The sequence below is a fragment of the Jaculus jaculus genome, chromosome 8 (genome assembly GCF_020740685.1).
Source record: "Jaculus jaculus isolate mJacJac1 chromosome 8, mJacJac1.mat.Y.cur, whole genome shotgun sequence".
In the NCBI taxonomy this organism is placed as follows: domain Eukaryota; kingdom Metazoa; phylum Chordata; class Mammalia; order Rodentia; family Dipodidae; genus Jaculus; species Jaculus jaculus.
The window spans coordinates 4,240,596-4,266,938 of NC_059109.1; the positions used below are offsets into that span (position 1 = coordinate 4,240,596).

General features: G+C 57.2%; 1 protein-coding gene across 1 annotated transcript; it reads right to left on the reverse strand.

Annotated features, from left to right (window-relative positions):
• Window positions 1–1,241: 1,241 nt before the first annotated feature.
• Tead3 (TEA domain transcription factor 3) lies at window positions 1,242–26,226 on the reverse strand. The gene is made up of 14 exons (XM_045156081.1): window positions 25,723–26,226; window positions 25,307–25,397; window positions 14,187–14,438; window positions 12,607–12,671; window positions 8,031–8,093; window positions 7,159–7,170; window positions 6,432–6,569; window positions 6,289–6,338; window positions 6,006–6,067; window positions 3,380–3,513; window positions 3,078–3,251; window positions 2,803–2,943; window positions 2,579–2,731; window positions 1,242–2,401 (listed from the first exon to the last, which is right to left on the reverse strand). Exons 1-14 carry the CDS (start codon window positions 26,224–26,226, stop codon window positions 2,288–2,290), a joined length of 1,953 nt encoding a protein of 650 aa, XP_045012016.1. The 3' UTR covers window positions 1,242–2,287.
• Window positions 26,227–26,343: the final 117 nt, after the last annotated feature.

Below are 26,343 nucleotides of genomic sequence, written 5' to 3' on the forward strand. Positions count from 1 at the left end.
GCTGAATTCATGGTGATCCTCCTACCTCCCTCCCAAGCTCTGTGGGATTAAAGGCATGCGCCACCACGCCTGGCTCCCAAATACATATTTAAAGGTATATTTATTTGAGTGAGGGAGGGAGAATGGGTGCACCTGAACCACTAGCCACTAAGCCATCTCTGCAGTTTCCCCCCACCCACTTTTTTTTTTTTTTTTTATTGCAGTCCAACAGAATTGGTGCGCCAGGGCCTCAGCTACTCCAGACCCTTGTGCATGTGCACCCTTGGGTCACTGCAGCTCACATGGCACCTGAAGGGTTGAACATGGGTCCTTAGGCTTTTGTAGGCAAGCACCTTAACAGTTTATACGCCATTTCTCCATTTTCTTTTTTTTTCAAGGTAGGGTTTCTAGTTCAGGCTGACCTGTGTAGGCTCAGGGTGTAGTAATATTTCTCAAGTGTTGGGTTGGTCAGACAAAGCACACACTTGGTTGGCCCTGAGTTGAGAGGTAAGCAAAGGGCCTGGCAAAAGTGGCAGCAGGTAATCTGGAACCCAGGCTGTCTGCCCTAGCAATGCCCTCACCTTCCCTGGCCTTGCACTGGAGTGGTGCGGGAACATGAGGCATTTAGTTTAGCTTTTAGAATTAGCACACTGGGGCTTCCAGCTGTGTTAGTCTTGAACTCATTCCTCTGCTGGGATTAAAGGTGAGCTTTTGAGGTGGTCAGGGTAAGGCAGCCGCCAGGTAGGGACCAAGACACTGGGTGTCCCTGCTCATCTACCAAGTGCTCTTCTATTCCTAGGGTGTATGAGCAGTTTAAGTGAAGTGCGGATAAAGAGATCTAAGGAAAAATGGGAAGACTATACTAGCATGAAAGCTAGTTAAGATGAGGGTTCTTTGGGCATATAGGGTCTTTATGAAGTACAACCAATTGTCTGAAGGCTGCTTCTAGCGTTCAGATGCATGTAGACTCGGCCACCTAGACAGGGTACCAGGGATTCTCTGGATCCCCTTCTGACGGGCTTCCAGGCATCAAATGACAGTTCCTCTAGGTGGCCAAGCTGAAAAGGATCTAAAGGAAACCAGGAGTGGGGAAGGCATGCAATTCACTTGGTTTGATTTCCTAGGACCCACATAAACCAGATGCACAAGGTGGCACATGCATCTGCAGTGGCTGGAGTCCCTAGTGCACCCATTTTTTCAAAAGTATTTTCAAAAAATTTAAAAAGATCTGATATACCAAATCTTCTGACCCAGAAACAAATAGCTTTAATTTCTTTTTTTGAGCAGGAGCCAGGCCTTGAGGGGCCCCTACCCTGAGCCACATTTACGATACAACCCATCACAGCTGGATTTTAAAAATACACAAAAATATATATATAATACACGTTATAAAACCTAGGTGAGGTTTGGAGGTGCCTGAGCAGTATGCGAATGGTGAGGAACTTCAGTAAGCTCGGGCAGGGTGAGGAAGGGGCACAGTACTTCATATGGAATTCATAAATACCCGGGGGAGGGGGGTTGCAGACAGGCCAGTTGGCCCTTGGGGGATGTGGGGTCAGCTCTAAGAGCACCTATCTAGGGCTCTCCAAGCCTTGGGCTGGCTCTCCTGCCCACCCCTGGAGGAGTTTGGGGGTTGAAAGGTTGCCTAGTTGTGGCCGTGCTTTGTGGAGACCCCAGCCCAGATAAATCCTGACAGGCCAGTCTCTTGACCGTCCAGCCCTCTCCCCTATGAGCAGCCCTGCTTCTGGGAGGTAGCTGAACCTGGGCCGGCCTCTGGGCCCCAGCTTCCATCTCTGCGCTTGGTGTGATTCAGAGACCCATGCTTGCTCGGCTATGCAAGGGCCTAGCATCAGACTGATGCCCAGAAGGTGCACAGATGTCTGGGCCCCTCGATCCTCAACTCAGCCCCAACATTGCTCTGGGGCCTCCGCAGGCCACCTCCTTCCCTGGCTCTCCATTCTACCCTCAGCTGCCCATCACACTCCCCTGGGGGCTAGAGGCCAGGCACTGGAGCCCATAGGTTTCTCCCATCCCCGCTTCTTAGGTCAGCCAAGGCCAGCTGGATCCAGGTGTTCGTGGGTCAGTGCCCAGGTGGGCTGTCCCATCAGGAGTCCTCTTCTCGCCCTCAGTAAAGCGCACAGCAGAGGCAGGGCGTGTGTGTGCCGGGGGGGTGGGGGGCCCAGGGAGGCCACCTGGGTCCCGGCCTGTAGGTGGATGAGCCCTCAACCTGGACCCGGAGGAGACCAGGCAAGTGTGTGGACGATGCCTGTCCATCATCCTTGGGGTGGGGGAGGGTGACAAGGGCACCCTAGTCTTTGACAAGCTTGTAGACGTGGTGCTGTGCCCCGTGCTCGCTGGTGGAGACTTCGAAGACAAAAGCAATGACGAGCAGGGTCTCCTGCGAGTCCCGGCTGGTGACCACCTGGGGGGACAGGAGGAAGATCAAGGGGTTCAGCTAAGCAAGGCGAGGGGCGTGGGTGGCTGGGGCTGAGCACAGCCTGCTCCTGGGCAGGGCTTGCCCGTCCCGCGCCCTCCCCCCACCACGCCCCTCCCCCACCGCGCCCCCTTCCCCCCCACCGCCGCGCACGCGCACGCGCACCTGCAGGATGGTGAAGTTCTCCAGCACGCTGTTCATCATGTAGCGCTCGGGCAGGTGTTTGAGCTTGTGGATGAAGTTGATCATGTACTCGCACATGGGCGAGCGGTGGATGCGGTACACGAAGCGGCCGTTCTCCAGCCGGGCGTACTCCGTCTGGGGAGCAGGGAGATGTCACCGGCTGTCCCGGACCTGCCCGCCCCCGCGGCCCGCCGGCCCCTGCTCACCTCCACTTTCTCCACCACCTGCTTGCCGAAGGAGCACACCTTGGTGGAGACGCTGATGGTCATGCTGTCGGCCGAGCTGTACTGCGAGCTGACCCCGTAGAAGGCACCAGGGCCCTCCTGGACCGTGCTGTTGAGGTCAGCCTGAGGAAGAGGGAACCAGATGACCGGCTTCCTGCCTCCCCACCTCGGCCCCGCCGGGGAGCCCGAAGGCCACAGAGGAGGAGCGGGGTCAGGGCAAGGAGCTGCCCATCTGGGGTGCAGAGGAGGGGCCTCACCCAGAACTTGACGAGGAAAAAGGCATTTGGGGGCCCCTTCTCGTAGAGCTCCTTCAGGCCCCCCTTCTTCTCCGGGAACTTGTCGTAGATCTGGCGCACATCCACGGCCTCCAGGGGCGGGTCTGAGAGAGCGGGGTTCGTTTGGCCAATGTGCACAAACAGATGTTTGCTGTACTGTGGAGTTGGACAAAGAGCCAGGGTCAGGATGCTGAGCATGCGTGCCTGTGCTTCAAGACCCCAAGATGGCTCCTGGATCTGGGAACAGTCTCCCGTGAGGGCACGGCACCCCGCCCCCACATTACCGTGTCAGGGTCCCGCTGCACCTCCATGAAGGCGGAGTACTCCAGGAGCCGCAACCGGGAGGAGGCGATGGTGCGGTCCTGCCACACAGGTGCCGAGGCAGCGGCTGGGGGCAGAGGGGCCAAGGGCTCATAACCTGGGAGGGCAAGGTGAAGGCCTGCTCAGGCACAGTGGGCAGCAAGGCTGGACTGCCTGACCTGCACGAGACCGTGGGGCCCAGAACACGGGGTCACTTTTGAAGTAGGGGCATGGGCTGAGATGGGCGTCCGTCCATGCAGTGTTCAACCTACAAAACCATAGCAGTGGCCCTGGGCTACACACAGGACATGTTCCTTGTGCCACTAATAACATGCGTTTAAACAGAAAATACAGAGAAGGGCTAGGGAGGTGACTCAACAGGTAAGCCACCCTCTTAAGCACGAAGCCCCGAGTTTGGGTCCCCAGAACTCATGGGAAGTGGTGGTGCATGCCTATAGTCCCTGCATTGTGGCCACCAGGAAGGTTCCAGGATTTGCTGGCTGTCAGCTAGATCAGCCAAATAGGTGAGCTCTGGGTTCACTGAGAGACTCATTTCAATAAGGTGACGGGCTGGAGAGATGGCTTGCTTGGCAGTTAAAGGGGCTCACTTGCAAAGCCTGGCACCCGGGTTTGATAACCCGGTACCCACGTGGAGCTAGATGTACAAGGTGATACATGTATCAGGAGTTCGTTCACAGTAGCAAGAGGCTCTGGGGCACCCATCCCCTACTCCTCATTCTCTCTCTTCTCACAAATAAATTTACATTTAAAAATAAATAAGATTAAGCAGGGCATGGTGGCGCATGCCTTTAATTCCAGCACTTGGGAGGCAGAGGTAGGAGGATCACCGTGAAGTTTGAGGCCACCCTGAGACTACAGAGTGAATTCCAGGTCAGCTTGGACCAAAGTGAGACCCTACCTCGAAAAACCAAAATAAATAAATAAATAAATAAGATGAACAGCGATAGAGGGAGAATGCTGACATCCACCGCTGGCCTGCACATTCACGCGTGCGCACACACACAAAACACAGAAATGTGAAAGGCAAAAATAACTGCTCAGAATCCCACCACCCATATCCCTGTGAAGATTTTGGTCTATTTCTTTCTTTTCTTTCTTTCTTTCTTTTCTTATTTTTTTCCTTGGTTTAGCAAGGTAGGGTCTCACTCTAGCCTAGGCTGACCCAGAATTCACTCTGTAGTCTCAGGGTAGATCCAAACTCACAATGATCCTCCTACCTCTGCCTCCCAAGTGCTGGGATTAAAGGTGTGCACCACCATTCCAGGCTCTTTTTTGTAATATTTTTATTTTGTTGCAATCAGAGAGAAATAGAGCTAAGATAGACAGAGATAGAGAAACAAAAGAGATACAGAGAGAATGGGCACACTAGGTCTCCAGCCACTGCAAATGAACTCCAGATGTATGCGCCACTATGCATCTGGATTTACATGGGTACTGGGAAATTGAACCCAGATTGTTAGGCTTTGCAGACAAAAGCCTTAACCACTGAGCCATCTCTCCAGTACCCCCCTTTTTAAATTTTTTTTTTATTTATTTTAGAGAGCAAGAGGGGGAAAGAGACAGAGAGAGAGAGAAAGAAAGAGAATGGGCATGTCAGGGCCTCTAGCCACTGCAAACTAACTCCAGATGCATGCGCCACCTTATGCATCTGGCTTACGTGGGTCCTGGAGAGTCCTTTGGCTTTGCAGGTAAACGCCTTAATGACTAAGCCATCTCTCCAGTCCTCCAGCCCTCTTTTTAAAATATTTATTTTGAAAAAAATGTATTTTGAGGGCAAGAGAGGAGAGGGAAAGAATGGGTGCACCAGGATATCCTGCCACTGCAAAGGAACTCCAGGCACATGAGCTACTTTCGTACCTCTGGCTTTTATGTGGGTGCTGGGGTTGGCAGGCTTTGCAAACAAGTACCTTTAACCACTGAGCAATTTCCCCAGCCTTGGTCTATTTTTTTTTCATATTTTTATTATTTATTTTTTCAAGAGAGAAAGAAAAAGAAGCAGATAAAGAATGGAGCACACCAGGGCCTCTAGCCACTCACTGCAAACAAACTTCAGACACATGTGCCACCTTATGCATCTGGCTTTATGTGGGTACTGGGGAATTGAACCTGGGTCCTTTGGCTTTGCCGGCAAGTGCCTTAACCGCTAAGACATTTAGCCAGCTCCCTGATTTATTTCTTTATGGAGTTTCTTTTTTTTTTTTTTTTTTCCCCAAGGTAGGGTTTCGCTTTAGCCCAAGCTGACCTGGAACTCATTATGTAATCTCAATCCGGTCTCCAACTCATGGAGAACCTCCTACCTCTGCCTCTCAAGTGCTGGGATTAAAGGCATGTGCCAACATGCCCAGCCTTTTTAGAGAATTTTCTAACTGTATCTACATCCTTATAAGCTAGGAATAAGCCTAGCTTGGGCTACATAATGTCTGTGGCTATACATAGTTTTCTACCAGATTACTGGAAGCAAGCTTAGCTCCAAACCTTTACCGCGGCCACTCACCCCCGCATCAAAGCACACACAGGCCCCGGATGAGCAGAGCAGAGGGGCAGACGCCAAGGGTGGCGAACGGGCAGGCACCCCTGAGGGACACTTACTGCTGAGCGTTGGTGGCAGGGGAGGCTGGGCAGGGTAGGCGGGCTGTGCAAAGGGCTTGATGCTGCAGACAGAAGCACAGCCAGATTGAGACCCTCAGCAGTGTCCTCGCCTCCCGCCAGGTCCCTCACTGGGGTCCCCCAGCCCCTCCGCTGAGGCCCTCACGAAGCAGTCCGCACCCTTGCTCCCCACATGTCCCTCCACCTCGCCAACTGCGGGTGAGACCTGGCCGAGCCCTGGGGGAGGGAAGAGGGCGAAGTGGAGGAGGGCAAGCATGATACTCACTCCTGAGAAGGTCCGGGCTGCTGTCCCAGCAGAGGGGGGCCGCTCCAGAACTGCCGGTGGACAAAGCCAGAGCCTCAGTACCTAGGAATCCCGAGTCACCACCCCTCCCCCCGCGCCAGTTCCCCTCCCAAGCCCACTGGTACCCTGGAGGAGGTGGAGAAGACCGCCTGGGGCAGGGGGGAGGGCGGGCTGAACTTGTTCTGCAGAACGCTGGCTGACACGATCTGGGCCGACGACATGGACGCCATGCTCTGGAGTGCTTTGTCCTTGGAGACCTGGTCCTGGGAACGGAGGGGCCCTGTGAGGCCTGGGCCCTGAGGGATCTGGGAGTCCGGCCCCAGCTCTGCTGCTGAATGGTTACCAGGGACAGTGTCCACTGTTCTCTGGGCCCCAGTCTTCTCTCTGACCACCATCCACAGGGAGAAATGTGACTGCCTCGGTCCCTAACCTGGCACCACTGTCTATGCTTGCTGTGCGCCTATGCAGTCTTCCTGCCACTGCCAGCCACCGCGGGATTTCTCTGTGAACTCAAGCTCGCTTCACCACCCGCTTTCTGGAGGCTTTCGCTGAGCTCTGTTTCCTTTTTTTTTTTTTTTTTTTTGGTTTTTCGAGGTAGGGTCTCACTGTAGCCCAGGCTGACCTGGAATTCACTGTGGAGTCTCAGGGTGGCCTCAAACTCATGGCAATCCTCCTACCTCTGCCTCCCAAGTGCTGGGATTAAAGGCGTGTGCCACCACGCCTGGCTCCTTTCGTTTTCCTGCTGCGCTGGGAGGCACGTCCAGCAAGTGACCTGCGCCCGGACTCTCCTGCCTTTCCCCAAGCACTCTCCATGCCCTTCTACCCGCCCCCCCCCAAGCCCGGGCTACTTACCAGGTTCATGGCCTGTAAAGGAGAGGAGGAAGATGGGTGGGTTAGAAGAAAAATACACATGAAGGCTCAGTTGGGGAGGATGCACATATTTTTCTGCCCACCTCCCACCTGGCTCCCAAGGAAACTGAGAGGAGGTGTGGGCCCTCCTGACCCTCCTCCACCCAGGGACTGCTTGCCAGCTCTGAGTGCCCCAGTGAGGCTGAGGCTGGGAGCAGACAAAAGTCACGCAGATGCCAAGGGGCCAGCTCCTGAACTCCAGACAGATTCCCTCGCCAGAGCAGCCTCTGCTGCCAGTTGACATTCCCACCTCCCCCACCTCCTCCTCGACCACCTCAAGTTCCCGTGCAAGCAGCAGTTAGGAGGAAGAAAAAGAGGACTGAAGAAGACAGACAGACCCCAGCGGCCTTCCATCGGTCCCTCTGTCCCTCACTGACTGCCTGGCTGTCCCCTTGGCTTCTACAAGGTCAGTCCCTGAGGTTGTGGCCCTGTGAAGCTTGACATCACCTTTGAACTTGGGGCCGACACCTGTGTCCCAGACGCTCTCATAGTGCCCCAGCCCCATCCTGGTGCCAGGTACGGCCAGGCCAAGTGGCGGGGGGCCCATACCTTCAGCTTGGACTGAATCTCCCGAGATTTCCGCCTGGCTAGAACCTGCAAGTGGCTAGACACCTGCAGAGAAAGAGAGAGAGAGAGAGAGGGAAAAAAAAAAGGAGAGAGCAGAAAGAGCGGCAAGAAGAGAACTGCAGCCAGGAACGAGGGGCAGTGGGCCCAAGAGCCAGTAGAGGCAGAGAACGGCCTGCGTGTGGAGAGCGGGTGAGGTGCGCAGAAGAGGCCAAGGGAGGGCTGGAGGCCCTGTCAGGTGCCCAACATACCTTGATGCCAACCTGGTACTCCCGCACCTTCTTCCGAGCTAGAACCTGTATATGGCTGGACACCTAGGGGCCGCCCCGCGCCCCACCAGAGAGGAAAACACAGACAGTGAGGAGGTGCAGCCACAGGGTCGGGGGCATAGGCAGGCAGTATCCCCAGCCCTCATCTCTGGGGACCCAAGTGTAAATGGGGGAGCCACGGCGTGCCTGTGGGTAGACAGCTATTGGTATCGCCGACTCACGTTTCTTGTGGGTCTGTACTGACTAAGAGAGCGGTGGCCTCAAAGGCCACCACATGTGCAACTGCGCAGGTTGTCCAGAGCATTCCGGTCCTGTTGGCCAAGCTACATGCCCAGCACAGAGGAGGGTGTCTTTTCCTCTCTCCAAAAAGAGGTGACTGGAGCTGGAGAGATGGCTCAGAAATTAATCGCACTTTCTTGCAAAGCCTAACAGCCTAGGTTCTATTCCCTAGTATCCACATAAAGCTAGACGCACCAAGTGGCACATGCATCTGAAGTTTGTTTGCCGTGGCTAGAGGCCCTGGCATGCCCATTCTCTCCCTCTGTGTGTCTGTTAGAAATATATATATATATGGAGATAGCTGGGTATGGTGGCACATACTTTTAATTCCAGCACTTAGGATCCCCGCTACTGTCCTCAGAGGAGACATGATTTTCTTGCTAGCAATGGCCCTGACACTCCTGCTGGCCACTAAAATGTGTGCTGAGGCCACATCCTCATCAAAGGCTCCACACCCCAGGCCACTGTCCGGCTCCTCCCATCAGCCTCGTCAGACTGCCAGCCTTATCCTTGCTCCCAAGGCTTCCCCACCTCCTCCTCTAATTATGCACATAGTACGTGCTCACTTGCATTTCTTCCCTAGCAATCTGATCCCTGCAGCCTCTAGGTCAAACTTAGGCGAATCCGCGTCTCTGAGCACACCTGAGCTCATGCCTGGTCTATGGCGTGGTCTAGGAGCAGACCATGGGTCTCAGACTCACAAGACAGTCTTCCCGGACAACCCAAAGGCCCTCAAGGCTGCTGTAGGCTTCACTGGTGTGTGTTTGTGTGCGCGCGCCTGTGCGTGTGGGTACGCGCACACACACTTTTGCGCAGGCCAGAGGGCAACCTTGGGGTCTTAGCTCTCACCTTGCTTACTGCTTTTGGTCCCAGAGACCACCAGGCTAGCTGGCCCGTGAGTAGCTTCCGGGGCACAGCAAGCGCTCCGGGCCACCGATTCATCTCCCTGGCACTGTAAGTTGTTTCATCCCCACAAAGAAACAGCCTGCTTTTTTGTTTTCACTGTTGGCTCAAAGGTGACCACGTGTGGGGAGGTCAGCGGCCCAACACTGCTGACCTACACCTCGCTGGCACTCCTCCCTCAGTCTCCCGGCCTGGAACCGCGGGCCAAGCCCAGGAGCCATGCTCCCAGCACTTCAGCGCCCCGCTCATTTGGTTTTGTTGGACCTCTGACTCGGATGACCGAAGCAAAGCCCAGAGAGGCTCAGTTACATATATAAGGTCACACAGCCAGAGGGACGCAGAGGTAGACAGAATTCAAACCCAGGCTGTCGGACTCTAGGGCCCTTTCATATTACCCCCAAGCTATTCCACTGGGCCACCTTTAAACCATTTGGACCACCTTCCAACTACGAGACAGCTGGGAGTCACTAGGGGCTAACTCTCAATAGCGTCTGGTCAATCTGAAGGCACCTCATTTGCTAGGCATTGCTGCGTGTATCTGAAGAGAAAAAAAAAAAAAAAAAAACTAAAACAGGGGCTGGACAGATAGCTTAGCAATTAAGTCACTTGTCTGCAAAGTCTAAGGACCCAGGTTCAATTCCCCAGTACTCACATACAGCCAGGTGCACAAGGTGGCACATGCATCTGGAGTTCATTTGCAGGCGTGCCCATTCCCTAGACTCTCAAATAAATAGCCTAAAACTGCACATCTTTGCCAAAAGTAAAATAAAAGCTGAGTGTGGTGATGCACGCCTTTAATCCCAGCACTTGGGGAGGCAGAGGTAGGAGGATCACTGTGTGTTTGAGGTCACCCTGAGAATGCATAGTTAATTCCAGGTCAGCCTGGACCAGAGTAAGACCCTACCTCAAAAAAAAAAAAAAAAAAAAAAAACAACTTGAGTTTTACCAAAGAGTGTAACTGGAGGCGTCCCGCCATTGGAAGTGATAGGAGCCTTGGACTACAGGCCCCAGCTGGCCAACAGCTGGCTGGTGCAGTCTAGGGCAGGCAGCCCTGTCCAAGGCAGGCACAATGCAGGCAGCTTCAGAATGAGGACGAGTGCGTGCCTAACCTCTGACCAGCCCAGGCCTCTCTTCCGTTTACTGACCTCTCCCCTTCCTCAGACTAACATGCAGGGTCCCATGAACACAGGTGTGACCTGCTGAGAGTTCCTTTCTGTGCTCGGGGCAGCTGTGGCTTATCACAGTGGCAATGACAGCAGTGACAACCACAATTGCACACTTACGTGGCTTCTGTTTTAGGAGCCTAATGAATTGGGCTGGGGCGATGTGTCCGTGGCTCAAGGAGTCCACATATTAGCTACTTTAGTGGTGGAGGAGCTAAGGCTGGGAGGCAAGGTAACCCTGTTGCTGGGAGAGCTGGTATATAAACCATAGGGGTGAACTCCCTTTCTGGGGCAAGGGGAGGGGCTTCAGACAGGGTCTCACTCTGTAGCCCTGGCTGGAATCTAACTCACTATGAGCCTCGAACTCATGGCAATCCTCCTGCCTCAGCTTCTTAAGTGCTGGAATTACAGGTGTGTATCACCATATCCTACAAGTCCATCTTTTTGCTTTTTTGAGATAAAGTCTCACTCTAGGCCAGGCTAGAATTGTTTCAGGGTAGTCTTGAACTCATGGTGATCCTCCTGCCTCTGCCACCCGAGTGCTGGGATGGATTATAGGCATGTGCCACCACACCTAACTAAGTCCATGTTTTTAACCATCTCCAGGAGGCCCAGGTTCAGGGATCAGAGCCTCATGTGGGAGTCTCCTTCTGTACCCCAGACCACAGGAGTACCTCAAAGCTTGCCATAGCAGCAGATCTGGGTGGAAGGGAGTTCAGGTGGGTGGCAATCAAATGATGGGCAAATCATTCCCACTTCCACACTGGGCAGGAGACCCACAGCCTGCCTTGGGACGGAGGTGGCAAAGGTGCGTCTTGTCCTGTGTGTACCCAGGGCTCTGGGGAAGCGAGTGTAAGATCTCAGTCCCTCCACACTGTCGCTGTGGGCTGAGTCAGCCTCCAGCTTTCCTCCCTGGCCTACCAGATACGACTTGCTCAACCCACTCCTCTCACCCAGTCACTTCCCACTTGCCCCACCCCACCTCCTGTTTGGCCTCCCATGGGGTGCAGAGCCGCGTCTTCCACAGCTGGGCCCCCCACTCCCTGCTCTGTTCTCCCAGAATCCCTGCTGCCTGGGAACCCTGCCCACCATGCTCCCAGATGATGCCTTTCCTCTCTCAGTTCTGCGGGTCCCTCCTCCGTACAATACTGTTCCTGGCCAGCTTTCTTCTGCCCAGGACTAATTCTGGACCCACCTCCTGCCAGCCCAGTGACACTGCACAGGTGTGTGTGTGTGATTTTCAAGTGGGGTCTCACTCTAGCCCAGGGTGACCTGGAATTCACTATGGAGTCTCAGGGTGGCCTTGAACTCACAGCGATCCTCCTACCTCTGCCTCCCAAGTGCTGAGATTAAAGGCGTGCGCCACCGCGCCCGGCCAACTGCGGAGGTTTTTTAAGTTCTCCTTGCCAGGGTTCCCTCAGTAGAAAAATGGAGGGACGGACTGAAGGGATGTCTTAGCGGTTAGCGGTTAAGGCGTCTGCCTGCAAAGCCAAAGGACCCTGGTTCGATTCCCCAAGACCCACTTAAGCCAGATGCACAAGGTGGCACATGCATCTGAGTTCATTTGCAGTGGCTGGAGGCCCTGGTGTCTGTCTCTCCCTCTCTCTCTGACTCTCTCAAATAAATAAAACTTAAAAAAAAGAAAGAAAGAAAAATGGAGGGACACACAGAGTGGGCTCCGAGTGGGCCTAAGTGAGGCACCTCATGATGGGGATGAGTGGCGGTTTCATGGTGTGTCAGCCACAATACACCAGGGCTCAGGGCACATGCTGTTCTATGCATGCGCGCCACTGATCACCTTCAGGATGGCAACCCAGTGGCTAGCCGTACATCTAACTTCCCCAGTCTGGCGGGCTCCCTCCCTTCCCTGCCTGCTTCCAGACACTGCTCAGATGTCACCTCCTCCAGGTCCTTCCCAGCACACCCTCATCTTGGCTTCTCCACCAACTTCACACTCGTCCGTCTCCTTGATTGAGTCAGGGGTCCCCCCTGTAAGCCTCTGCTGTGGTCCCTGAACCCAAGGACGTCATGGGCGGAATGGGTGGGCAGTCAAGAGGACAAGGGGCACCTCTCCAGAACACTGGGCAGAGCTGTGCGCAGGGCACGGGAAGTCGTCCCTCAGAGAGACAGGGAGACGGTGGGATGATGGGCTGGGCGGGGGCAGCTCTGGGGGAGGCGGGAGGAGGGAACTGCAGCACTGACTGGCTCTCTACCTGTTTCCTCGTCCTCGTCTTCCCAGTCCTCAGCTTGATGTATCGGGCAATCAGCTCATTTCGACCTAGAGCAGAGGGAGGGGTCAGCGAGGAGTGGGCAGCGGATGGGGCTCTAGATCCTGGTCCTCCACTGCTCTGCAGGATGGGTTTCCCAGGCTACATGAGCAGTCCCACTCCACCGCCTCCAGGACCTAGCGGGGGATGTCCACCAGGGGAGGGTGAATATGGGCTGTAGAGACCTCGCGAAGACAGGAGGACCAGAGGACCAGTGGGCTGGGGGCAGCATGGCAGCGCAGTCCAAGGCCCACTCTTCATGGGGCCCTTCACTTCCAGAGGCTGAGCGTGCGTGTGTAAGGAGGGGTCTGCCCATGAGACGCGGAGTCCTGCCCTGGGCCCCAGGTCCCAGCCTAGATGAACAGACTGTAGTAGGGTGTGTCCCCACTCCCTCCTGGTCATGGGGAGTCCTCAACAAGTCCCTTCCCTTCTCTAGTGATGAGAGGCCAGGAAGGCAGTAGCAAGAGGCCTCCGACATGTCCCCTGTGCTGATAGCCAGAGTTCCCGCGCCTGCCACCCCCAGGTCACTGGTGAACTTATCTGTGAGCCTTGGGGTGAGGGCTCTCCTCAACACCAGAGTCTCTGGGAAAACAGGGCAGGCAAGGTGGTTCTCTGGGCACACTCTGGGTATATGGCAGCATCTGGGATGTGCAACTGGTCCCCCCAACCCCTTGGCCTCCCCAGAACAGCCACATTCTCCAAATTCCTCTGGGATGACAGAACTGGCCCCACTGCCTCTCCCTCGCCCATGCCCTCCCCACACCCCATCTAAAAATATCCTTTGGGGCGGCCCTACTGTGTGGGAGGGAGCAGTGGGGGCAGACAGCCCCACCCCACTGAGGTACCCTAGAACACCTGCCTGCCCGCGAGTGGGGTTCAGGTGTCCAGGATCAGTATGGCCAGCGGTGGGGCCAAGGGGTGGGAAAGCCCTCCCAAGTGCCCACTTCTGTCCTCCAGTCCTGGGTGCTGGTGGAAGGTGGGGTTGCTTCACACAGCCGGGGCTCCCACACATTAAGGAACCAGACCCAAGGGCCAGGGTGGGGAGCCATCCCGGGACAGGACAGGCAGGGACAAACCCTTCTGGGGGGAGGGCTGGGGGGGGGGGAGGCCAGCCTAGAAGGGAAGAGAACAAGTCCCTACATCCCTTGGCTGGCTTCCCAAGGCCAGGCAGGACCCTCTCTCCCAGACCAGGCCTGGAGCACACTGAAGTGACCCAGTTTCTTCAGCCCCCTGAGTCACCCCGAAACCTCCAGCTGGCGGGGCCTGGGAGAGGCGGGCCAGGCAAGGCGCGCGCGTGTGGGCTGCGGCCCGGGCCGGCCTGTTTGCGAGGTGCACTTGGAGGAGGCTCCAGACACGCAGCCCGCCCGCCCGTCCAGACTCGCCTGCCAGGACTACCCCAACCGGTCCAGCCAGGGGCAGAGAGCAGGGGGCGTGGCCTGGCGGGGCGGGGGCGTGGCCTGGCGGGGGCGTGGCCTGGCGGGGTCGGGGCGGAGCCAATGTCGTGGTCCCTGGCCGGCCGCACTCACCGTACATCTTGCCCTCGTCTGAGAGAATGATCTTGCGCCGGCCACAGGGCGGGTAGATGGCCAGGGCCTCCTGGAAGCTCTGCTCGATGTCCGGGCTCCACACGCCCTCGGCATCGTTGTCCAGCCCCTTGTCCAGGCCTTCGGGCCCATCTTCCCGGGCCTCCCCGGGACTGCTGCTGGTGGTCCAGCTGTTGGACGCTATTGTGCTGGTTGCTCTGGGCTCTGTGTCTGAGCCCCCTGGGCGGCCAGAGCCTGGGCAGCAAGGGTAGACACCGAGAGTTAGGGCAGGGTCTTCCCACCCCAGTCATCTACCACACCACACCCCTACCCCGGGGGCAGGGGCTCCAGGCCGCACGAGGCAGCCAGAAGCCAGGCGTGTTCAGAGCCCCGTGGCCTCGGCTGGGACACTTTACCTCTCTGAGCTTTGATCTCCTTGGGGTTGTGAGAGTTAAAAATGCAGGAATGAGGGCTGGACAGGGCTGAAGGTGCTAGCCAGGGAAGCCTAAGGACCCACGTTCTGCTCGCCAGGTGCCACGTAAGCCAGACGCACAAAGTGACGCAAGTGCACACGGTCACATGTGTACAAGGTAGCATGCAAGTCTGGAGTTCGACTGCAGTGGCTGGAGGCCCTGGCGCACCAATTCATTCATTCATTCTCACACATACTCTCTCACACCTTAAAAGGCCAGTCTGGGTTGGAGAGATGGCTTAGCGGTTAAGCGCTTGCCTGTGAAGCCTGAGGACCCCAGTTCAAGGCTCGATTCCCCAGGACCCACGTTAGCCAGATGCACAAGGGGGCGCACGCATCTGGAGTTTGTTTGCAGTGGCTGGAGACCCTGGCGCGCCCATTCATTCCCTCTCTCTCCCTCTCTCTCTCTCTGTCTGTCTCTTTCTCCCTGTCTGTGGCTCTCAAATAAATAAATAAACAATTTTTTTTAAAAAAGGCCAGTCTGTTGGGCTTGCCACAAAAATAATAAATAAATAAATAAATTCAGGCAGAAGTACCAACTTGAGTGGCAGGCTGAGGGCACTCAACAGGCAGCGCAAGTCAGATGTGGCTCAGCGGGTGCTTGCCTAACATGCACAGGGTCCTGAGTTCAACACCCAGCACCACACGAACTAGGACTGATAGCACACAACTGTAATTTTGGCACTAGAGAGGTGGAGGCAGAGGGATCCAAAGCTCAAAGTCACCCTCAGCTACACAGCCAGTTAAAGATAGCATACACCTTTTAATCCCAGAACTAGGGAGGCAGAGGTAGGAGGATCAGTGCATAAGGCCAGCCTAGATCTACAGAGTTCCAGGTCATCTGGGGCTAGAGTGAGACCCTGCCTCAAAAACAAACAAACAAAGCCGGGTCTTTAATCCCAGTAAGGTAGGAGGATTGCCATAAATTCGAGGCCACCCTGAGCAAGCCCAGGTCAGCCCGGGCTAGAGTGAGACCCTACTTCAAAAAAAAAAAAAAACAAAAACAAAAACTGGGCTTAGTAGTTAAGGCATTGGCCTGCAAAGCCAAAGAACCCAAGTTCTATTCCCCAAGACCCATGTAAGCCAGATGCACAAGGTGGTGCATCTGGAGTTCGTTTGCAGTGGCTGGAGGCTCTGGCACGCCCATTCTCTCACTCCTTCCCTCCTTCGTTCTCTGTTAATAATAAAAATTATCTTAAAAAAAAGTATGGTGAAGCACACTTTTCATCCCAGCATTCAGGAGGCAGAGGCAGGAGGATCTCTGAGTTCAAGGTTAGTCTGGGACTAAAGAGTGAGTTCCAGGTCAACCAGGGCTAGAGTGAGACCCTCCCTTGAAAACAAGCAAACAAACAAACCCCCAAACAAACAAGTTCTGCGGGCAAACTCACACAGCTCTTTCTGCACCCACACTCAAGACAGGCCTTGATGTACCTGTTACTCAGATGAGGAAAACTGAGGCTCCTAGGGGGCACATGACAGGACATAAAGAGGTTAGCTAGCCCTAGTGTCTGCAGCTCTAGAGGTTGGCTGCAGGCTGTGGCAGGTTAGCGAAGTGAGATGTCGGGCCAGGGGCGGCCACCCCTTACTCCCAAAGCGGCAGCAACACTACGGGCCTGCAGAGGCCGCTGCAGGAGCGGAAAGGCCCTGACACACAAAGGCATGCTTCCCACCTTCCCTACAGGTAACTAAGGAGAACCGGCCAAGGTGCCTAAGGTGAGTGGGGCGCAGCCAGAACCAAGCAGCACTGGCAGGCTGGCCGGGAGCCTGGCCCGTTCCCCCATCCACTTCCTGCTCCCGCTGCACTGCGGCCCTTAAACCAGCCACAGACGGCCCACGCGGCAGATGGACTGGGGATGAACTGAGCTCTGGGTGCTCCCAGGAATCCGGACCGCACCCAGCCTGTCCCCCAGTGCACAGCCCCTGAAGCCCAGAGCCCCATGCAGGGCGGGAAGCCCTGGAGTGTCTAAACAGACATCTTGCTGATTTACTTACTTATTTTGTTTTGTTTTTTTCAAGGTAGGGTCTAGCTGTAGCCCAGGCTGACCTAGAATTCACTATGTAATCTCAGGGTGTAGCCTAGAGCTCATGGAGACCCTCCAACCTCTGCCTCCCAAATGCTGGGATTAAAGGCCCTGCAACCACACCCTGCTTATTTTGTTTGTTTGTTTTTCAAAGTAGGGTTTCACTCTAACCCAGGCTGACCTGGAATTCTCTATGTAGTCTCAAAGTGACCTTGAACTCCTACCTCTGACTTCCATATGCTGGGATTAAAGGCACGCGCCATCAATGCCCGGCTGTAGTTTTCTTTTTATTATTTTTTGGTTTTTCAAGGTAGGGTTTCACTCTAGCCCAGGCTGACCTGGAATTCACTATGTAGTCTCAAGGTGGCCTCAAACTCATGGCGATCCTCCTACCTCTGCTTCCCGAGTGCTGGGATTAAAGGCATGCGCTACCACGCCTGGCATTTGCCTTATTATTTTTTTTAAAATATCTTTTAAAAAATATTCTATTTTTATTTATTCATTTGAGAGAGGGAAAGAGACAGAGAGAATGGGCATGCCACAGCTTCCAGCCACTGCAAATGGACTCCAAATGTATGCATCACCTTGTGCATCTGGCTTACGTGGGTTCTGGGGACTCAAACCGAGGTCCTTTGGCTTTGCAGGCAACAGCCTTAACTACTAAGCAAACTCTTCAGCCTTATTTATTTATTTATTTAGAGACAAGGTCTCACTACAGAGCCCAAGCTAGAGCTAGCTGATCCTTGTGCCGCCTCTCATCCCAGGTGGTGGGATTATGGGTGTCGCTTTAGCTGCCAGGTCTAGACATCAAATTTAAAACATTTTTTATTTCTTTATTTGACGGAGAAAGAGGGAGCGAGAATGGGCATGCCAGGGCCTCCAGCCACTGCAAATGTACTCCAGACACGTGTGACCCCTTGTGCATCTGGCTAACGTGGGTCCTGGGGAATCGAACCTAGGTCCTTTGGCTTTGCAGGCAAATGCCTTAACCACTTAGACATCTGTCCAGCCCTAGACATCAAATTTAGACTTAGTGCTACTACTGGCAATAGCAGCTGTCACGGGCCAGTTCTGGGATTTACCACACGATGACTCATTCTGTCCTCATAATAACTCTATCTATGGGGTAGGTACTATTATTAATCCTACTCTGTAGATAAGGAAACCAAGGAACAGGGAGGTTAAACAATTTGCCCAAGGACACACAGCAAGTTAGCGGTAGAACTGGGTTTTGAACCTAGGGTTTGTGGCTTCAATCTGTTGACCAGGTAACCTAAGGGCAAAGGGGAAACCCCGCCTGGGCAGGAAAAAGGTGTCCTGGATCTCATAGCCAGGGCTCTGAGTGTGCTCTGCATGGTCATCCTTCACTCTAATGGCGGGAACAACCTCAAGGGCCGCTCCCCCACAACACACACGCTTCCAAGACTACCAGGAATGTCTCTCCACCACCAGTGGGCAGTCAGGGCCAGAGCGAACAGACTCCCCCAGACCCCAGCTATTCCCTCACCTCAAGAAACTACCTATACAGCCAAGCGTGGCACCGCACGCCTTTCATCCCAGCACTCCGGAGGCAGAGGTAGGAGGAGCGCAGTGAGCTCGAGGCCAGCCTGGGCTGGAGGGAGACCCTACCTTGAAAAAACAAAACAAAACAAAAACAAGAAAGCAACTGTACTTACATCCCCAGCCTCCTTTCACCCCTTAGGGGAATGTCTGGAACAGAAATAGGGGCTGGGGGTTGTGCCAGTTGCAAGGGAGGGCACTGAATGACCTTGCGGCTCCCAAGTGGCAGCCGTTGTGGGGCTGGGCGTGCCCCCCCCCTGCCCACACACACCATGTATTAGCCTGGCATGAGGACTGTCAGAAGGGCACCATGAGTTTAGAACCCTTTCCCAGAGTCCTCAGCTCTCCCAGCTCCTTGCCCAGGCATCTCACAGAGACCAGCACATGGGGAGGGGTGTATGTGTGTGTGGGGGGGCTCTGGCAGCCCAACTTCTTCTGAAGCAACTTGCTGGCCTCCCCCCCAAGTCTCTGGCCTCCTCCCCACATGCAGGCCGTGCCCCCCTCCGGGTGATGTCACCCCGCCCCGCCCCCCGCGGGAGCATGTGGCCAAATATGGCGAACAGAGCAGCCGGGGAGCCGGGACAGACCGGGGGCGGGGCGGGCCTGCGGGGACGCGGGCAGCTGGGCCGGGGGAGGGGCGCCGGAGGGGGCGGAGGACAGCCGGGCCCCCATCCCTCCGCAGGCTCCTGAGCACCTGCAGGGGTGACCCGGGCCCCCACGCCAGGAACCACCTGGGGAAGGGGGGCAGTAAAGAACCCCCACACAGGCCCACCCACAGGCAGCACCCCAAAACACAGCCCTGCACTGCAGCACAAGAGTCCCAAGCCTAGCCCTGGACGTGCGAGGGTAAAGGCGGCGGCGGCGGCGGCTGCTGGCAGCAGGGTCTCATCCGATGACCATTACTCCCGGGGCTGCAGTGAGGGGCGGCCTTGGCCCCCTGGGGGTTACGGTGACACTCCAGGACAGTGCCTGGAGGGTGCCACACGGCGGCGGTGGGGGGGGGGAGCGAGAGACTAGGTCCCCTCTAGAAATCTAGAGACTAACTGAAGGAATTGGTAGGCCCTGGGGTCAGCAGGCCCTGGCAGGCGCAGCAGGAGGTAGATGGGGTGGTGGGGGAAGAGCGGGAGATGGGTGCGGGTGGACAGACAAGGGTCCCAGAGCGTGAAGCCCACCCGGCAGCAGTCAGACAAGGGACCTGGAGTGAACTTCGGAGACGGCCACAGCTACAGGGGAAGGGGGCAGCAGGGGCTGGCCAGCGGGGAGGGGAGAAGAGTGTCCCCCCCCTCCGTGGAGACACAGAGATGGAGGTGAGGGTACAGGAGGAGAAAGGCCAAGCCGTGACAGGCAGGGGGTTGGCAAGAGAAAGCCTGGGGCATGGACAGCGAGACCAGGGTCCCAGGAAGACCGAGAGGGACACTGTGGGGGGGAGCTGTGACAGGCAAGGGGTGGGCAATAGCAAGACAGGGACAAGGACGGCCAGACCAGGGTCCTGGGCAGACCAAGAGGGGACCAGGGACAGTGTGGGGAGGAGGCTGGGCTCAGCCTCTCCTCCCCTAGCAGACCCCCGCCCCTTCCCCTTCTCCCACCCTGAGGGTCCTTCCTCACCCTGGCTCAGGCTGGCCACGCCTGCCTGCCCTCCCCGGGGACCCTCAGCCTTGAGGTCAGAAGTTGCCTCTGGCCAGGGTCAGGAATGGGGACCAGGAGGCCGAGGGAGATAAGGGACCCTTGCTGCCCACTCCCCACCCTAGGGCCAGACCTGCTAGCCAAACTGGCTGGACAGCTCCGAATGGCGGAAGTGGAGGCCAGAGTTGAACCACCACCACCACCACCACCACCGGCCCGCTGAACCTGGGAAGGCCAGGCCTGGGGTGTGGGTTTCCTGGATGAGGAGGGAGGGGGTCACAAAAGGAACAAGGCAAATTGGCAGGTGACACCTCTCTAACTGCACCCCACAGGCCCAGTAGCTACCTGCCCTCAAAGGTCCTCACATGCAGTAGCTGTCACCCAAAATGGGAAGATTAAGGAAGTCACAGTCTCCCCAGAGTCCCCCTGCCCTCCACCCTGGGCTGGGCTGACCAAGGGGTAGGGCAACCGAGAAGAGACTCTAGGGCCTCCCCACCCCCTGCCTTTGCCTTCCTCCACCCTGCCCCCACAGACGCCAGCTGTTCTCCAGCTGCTGGAGGCTCCCACCCTACCAATGGCCAAGCTCTGGTTGGGACCAGAATGGGCCAGGGGAGGGGGGGGGTAGGCCTGTTTGTCTGCCTCTCCCACTTTCAGGCATAAGAACCCCCTCCCCAGAGACCTGCCAAGTGCCACACCCAGCCAGGCTGTGGGCGGCGGAAGGACCCTTGTCCCTGGAGCGGGGTCTCCATCTCCACAGGAGGAAGCAATTTGCAGATCCCACTGGAGGGGGGTGGGGCCTCCCCTCTGCTAGATCATTAATGTGCTTCCAATTTGGGAATCAAGGCTCCCAGCCCCTCTCCCCTACCCCTGGGAGCCGTGGGAGAGAAGAGCCCCATCCTCGGAGCCCCTGAGCCGCCCCTAGACAGAGCAGGCTGGTTCCCAGAACTGCCCCCACCTCTTTCCCGCTGCTGTGGAACTCCAGGGAGCCAGGGGGTAGCAGCTGGGGGGTGACTTCAGAGAAGTCTCACAGAACTCGGTTAGCTCGGTGACCAGGACAATCATCCTCTCCTCAGGTCAACCACTAGACTGCCACCAGCCACTCACCCTTAACTCTGCCATTCACAGTCCCCATGTCCCCTGCAAACACACAGGCTTTCTTCATTCCTTTCTCTCTCTGTCTCTCTCATGAGGTTGGTTACAGCCAATGCCCTGAGCATTCACACTGTGACCAGCGACTCCCCCTCCTAATTTGATTTTTTTTAACTCATATGTATGTATGTGTGTGTGTGTATATATGTATACACACACACACACACACACACACATTGCTGGCTTAGAACTCACAACAGTAGCCTCAAATTTGTGGCAATCTTTCTGGCTCAGACCTTTACTGGGATCACAGGTGCGAGCAAAAAATTCATACTGGTTGGGCATGGTGGCACATGCCTTTAATCCTAGCACTCAGGAGGCAGAGGCAGGAGGATCGCTGTGAGTTTGAGGCCACCCTGAGACTACATAGTGAATTCCAGGTCAGCCTGGGCTAGAGCGAGACCTTACCTCAAAAAATAGACCAAAAAAAAAAATCATACTGTGGTAAATACATATAATATAAAATTTGCCATTTTAAACCAAATGTGGTGGCATAACCTTTAATCCCAACATTTGGGAGGCTGAAGTAGGAGGATCTCTATGAGTTTGACCCTACCTCCAAAAAACACAAAGACACAAACAAGAATGGCAATTTTTTTCGGAGGGGGGTGCTCAAGGCAAGATCTTACTCTAGTCCAGGCTGCTCTCGAACTCACAGCGATCCTCCTACCTCTGCCTCCTGAGCGCTGGGATTAAAGGTGTGCGCCACCACGCCTGGCAGGGTCTCCCTTTGTAGCCCTGGCTGGCAACACCCTCATCACCTCAGTGCTGGGACTACAAGCCTGTGCGGCCATGCCTGGCTCATTTTAACCCTTTTTGTGTGTTACAATTGATTGGTGTTGAGCATCTCTCTCTGTACTTAACAGCATCTTTTTCATGGTCTTCCAGGTAGACGTAACCTCCACAGGGATCACAGGTCTCCAAATGTGTCACGCACAGTACTGTACGCCCTGTCTGGAACAGCCCCTGAGGAAGTCACCCACACACTCTCCGACAGTGACCACCCACAGAGCCAATTTCAGTCACACCCCACAGTTTCTCAAACACATGAGCTGTACACCTGGGGTGGCCTCTTGGGCCACTTCACCTGTGCACGGTGTCCAGGGAGCCACAGCCACAGCCACACTGCCAGCCCTTGCTGTCGTTTTTCCTTTTACTCGACCCTGGTGTCATACGCTCACCCATACACACAAGCTCCAGGCCACCTCATTCATATGCACTGTCATGGCCCCACCACGGTACAATGGTATTTCACATAGAATGTCATTCATTCTGCTTTTGACACACACACACGACATTACATAATCCATGTCCCTCATGTACAGCCAGTACCGCCGATAGATACACGGATGGCCAAGCACGGTTCTCCTCACGGATACAACCGGTGTGATGCCAACCTGACGGTGCCCCCCGCGCAGTTTCTCACAGGCGCCCACTCCCAGTCGTCCCCATTCCCCTCATGGATTTACATTACCGGTCACACTGCCATGCCGCTGCCATGGCTCTCCCACACAGGAATGTCAGTCACAACCCCAGGTAGCTTTTCTCACAGGTACCTGCGGCCCCACATGTGGTGACAGACAGTGTACCCAGGTCCTCTCCCACTCACAGCCAGTCACAGTCTCCCCCACACACAGGTCGTCCCTTAGGGCTTCTCTCTCTCTGTCTCTCTCTCTCACACACACACACACACACACTCTTCATTTCTCCCGATCACTTCCTGTCCTGGGCCTGGCAGGGAGTCCAGGAAACAATCAGCACTCCAGGAAACCCCACAGGCAGACAGAGGCTCTGGGATCTGCAGGGATGAGGTTCTCTGGCCCAAGCCTCTGCAGGGTCCAGGGACAGGCAGTGTCCCCGCCCCCCCGCCCCCCCCCCCAGCAGCAGGGTCTCCAGCAAAAGCCCGGGGCGGATGGACACATGGGGCGGGGTGGGGAGGAAAGGCCACAAGGACGGGGCTGATGGTGACCCGGTGACTCCCTCGGTTGGAAAGACAGGCTCTGGTGGTGGCCTTGGGGCTTCCCAGAGGGTCCACAGGGCCACTGCTCAGACCCCACAGCTTCTGGACCGGACGTAGGAAGAAGTTGGGATCCTGTAGCACTTAGACCTTCATGGCCTGGTGCCATCCTCTGACACCCATCGCTGCGAACCCAGCATCCCACCCTCTGCTCCCTAGCATCCTGAGAGGCTGGTGGGCAGCACTGAACGTTTCTATCACAGCCAGCTCCACGTGGAGCCCTGGGGGGGCACCCCTGTAGGACTCTGGGAGTGCGACTGGAGGTGGCCAGCCAGGGACTTCTGAACTTCATCCTTCCCGCCCAACCCTGCCAGGTCCCACCGCCACCTCGGTAAGCAAGTTCCCCCCAACTGCACCCAGCCTCCCCGTCCTTTCCCAACTGCTGGGGACACCTCTCAACCACGACTGCCGGCCTCGCTCCTCTCATCCCAGGCTTGCCTTCCCTGTATCATCTGGGCTCACTTGCCCACCCGGCCTCTCCAGACCCCTCTGGGTTCAGTTTCCATGAGGGAAGGAGGAGGAGAAGGGAGGCAAATGGGGAGACAGAGTCGCTGGGAGTCTCCGGGGGGGGGAAACAAACTCCTGAGGAGTCAGACGTAGCTGGCGACAGGCCCAGCCGGACCAGAGCCTCACCTGCAGAGCCGGAGCTGTCCCTTTCTCGGGTTTGAGTGTTTCTCCAGCTAGCAGGATGGGGCTGGGGTCTGCAAAGCTCGCGGGAGAGGTGGACGCAAGGCTCCGGCTGACGACGCTCACATACACGCATGGACTCAAAGCTCTCCTGCCCATCAGCGACCATCCAGCTTCACCATTCCCCAGCCCCAAAGTGCTAATTAGCCAGCATTAATTATGGTTCCCTCCCTAGGGGTGGGAGAAGGCCTGGCTCCCAGCCCCTCCCTGAGAAGAAGGCATCCAGTCATGCTCACCAGGAAGACACATCTGTCCAACCCCCTGCCCACATGGTGAGCAGAATCCCATCCTCTGGGTAGTGGGGTGCCCCAAGAGAAGTAAGGTTTCAGGAAGGGGCTACAGGGGTCTGAAAGGGATAAGCCAAGAGTGCTAAGCCTCCAACCTCTTAGGACTTTTGCTTTCCCTCCTGGCTCTCAGACTCCCCCAACCAGGAGGTGCTGGGGGCCCCAGCAATGGGGTGGGACATGTATACACAGAACTAGGCAACAGGAGAACCGATACACAGAGCGACCATGGGCACCGGCCCTCAAGCTGTGTCCAGCCCTCATCCCGATCCTCTGGGTTGGGCTACAAGTCCAGGCCTGACCTGTTTCTGCCCCTACCTGGAGAGAGCAAGATAGAGAGAAACCCTCCCCCAGGCCTCATTCCCCCTTGCCCTGAATCAGGGCGGTTATCCAGGAAAGGTGACACAGTAGGGTCTTAATGACACTGCCCCAGGGCCTGGCTGGGTCAGAAAACAGACCCAGAGCAGCGCCCAGGCCTCCCTTCCCAGGCAGGAATAAAGAACGTGACACACAATGGGGGCGGGGGGCCTGGGTGGGAAGGGGAGATCGCCGCCCTCAAGCACCACAAGGCTCCCCCCAACCTCAAGAAGGGCTTCCGAGGCCCCAAATCCAGCCGCGTCCCGAGTCCCTCCTTGAGTGCCCAGCCCGACACAGGCGGCAGAAGTGGAGGGAACGGGAGCCCTCCTCCTCCTCCTCTCGGGGGTAGGTTGGAGGGACACACACACACACACACAATCACACACACAAACACGACCCGGGCGCACAACTTGGCTTCCTGACACTCTGCACTGTCCAGCGCAGCCGCGGGCACCGCGCGCCCAAACGCTCCGGGGCGCGGAGAGGCCCGGCCCGAGGCCTGCGTGCAGCTGGAGCCCGGCGGACTCGGGGAAGAGCGCGGGCTCCCGGGAGTCCAAAGGGCGCCCCGGATACGAGTCCCGGGTGGCAGGCCCTCCAAAGTGGTGCGGCGCCCGGAGTCGCGCGCGGGCACCCCCAAGCGCGCACGGCGGGACGGGAGAAGGCACGGGGCTGGGGTGGGGTTGGGGACACTCTGGGCTGCCCAGCCTCCGGGACCGACTCGTCCAGGTCTGGAGGAGGGGGGGGTGGCAGTGGTGGTGGAGGGGTGGGCGGGGCTTCCCGGAGAGATAGTCTCCCCCTTCCCTCCAAACTTCCCGGCACCCAGATCCGGGGCTCCAGCTCCGGCTGGACAATAGCTCGGGGACCCAGCGCCCTTGGGAGTGTCGCGCGCTCCGCATCCACAACCAACCCACCGTCCACTTCTCCCGAGCGAGGAGGCCTCCTCCGGGGCTTACCTGCTCCGAGCTCGGGGGGGGAGGGCGTGCGGGGGGGTGGACGATCCGTCGGGGCCCCGAGGGAACTTCGAGGGGGGTCGTGGGCAGGGGGCTGGCCGGAATGCAGGGAATGAGCCGGTCCGGAGCGGGAGGCGCCGGGCGCGGAGGAGGGAGCGAGCGGGACGGAAAGTTTGTGTTGAGGAGCCGGGGCGGGGGGTGGGGGCTGCGGGAGGAGGGGGCGGGGCCGGGATCGCGGGGCGGGGCTCGGGATCGCGGGGCGGGGCCTCAGCTGCGGGGCGGGGTCCGGCCTGCGCTCCTACTGCCCTCCCCCAGCGGCCGGGAATCCGATCGGCTGCTGCTCCCGGTGTCTTACGCCCGCCCCGGTGTCTCCCCCCCCCCACCCTTCACACACACTCCCTGCCTTTCGGGCTCATCACCTTCCTCTGTACACCGGGCCTACCCTCTCCGGGGTACCTCGCGGTAATTTGGGTCTCCCACCTGGGGCGGGGCCGAAGGCGGAGCTCGCTCCCCACTCGCCGTCTGTGGGGGGAGGGGGCCGGGCTCCCGTCGGTGCTGGGGACCCGGCGGTGCCGCGTCACTGGCCGCCCGGTGGAGCTGGAGCGCACGGGCCTCAGGGCTCCCCACCCCGCCACTGGAGCCCCGAGCGACCGAGGCGCGGCGCCCCTCCCGCCGAGAGCCCGCCTCCCCCCCAGCCACACGCGCACGCACACTCCCGGGGCCCCAGACCCGGCTCCGCCCTGGCGGCTGCGCGCGCCCTGCCCGGACCCGGTTTGTCTGGTTCTCCCCGAGTGGCTTGTTTCTCGAATTTCTTCTCCCTTTCTCCCTCTTCCTGGACCTCCGGGGCCCTCCCGCTCCACCCGGCTCCCGGAGTGGGGGGAGTGAAGGCGAGGTGCGTCTAGATCCTGCGCGCCCGCTGACATTTGGTTGGACCCCCGACGGTGGCCCGGTCTCTTCCCCGTGCCGGGGTCCCCTGGCCGCGCTTTCCCCCTCCCCCCATACACACTGCCACCGTGCGCGCGCCCAGAAACCACCGCAGC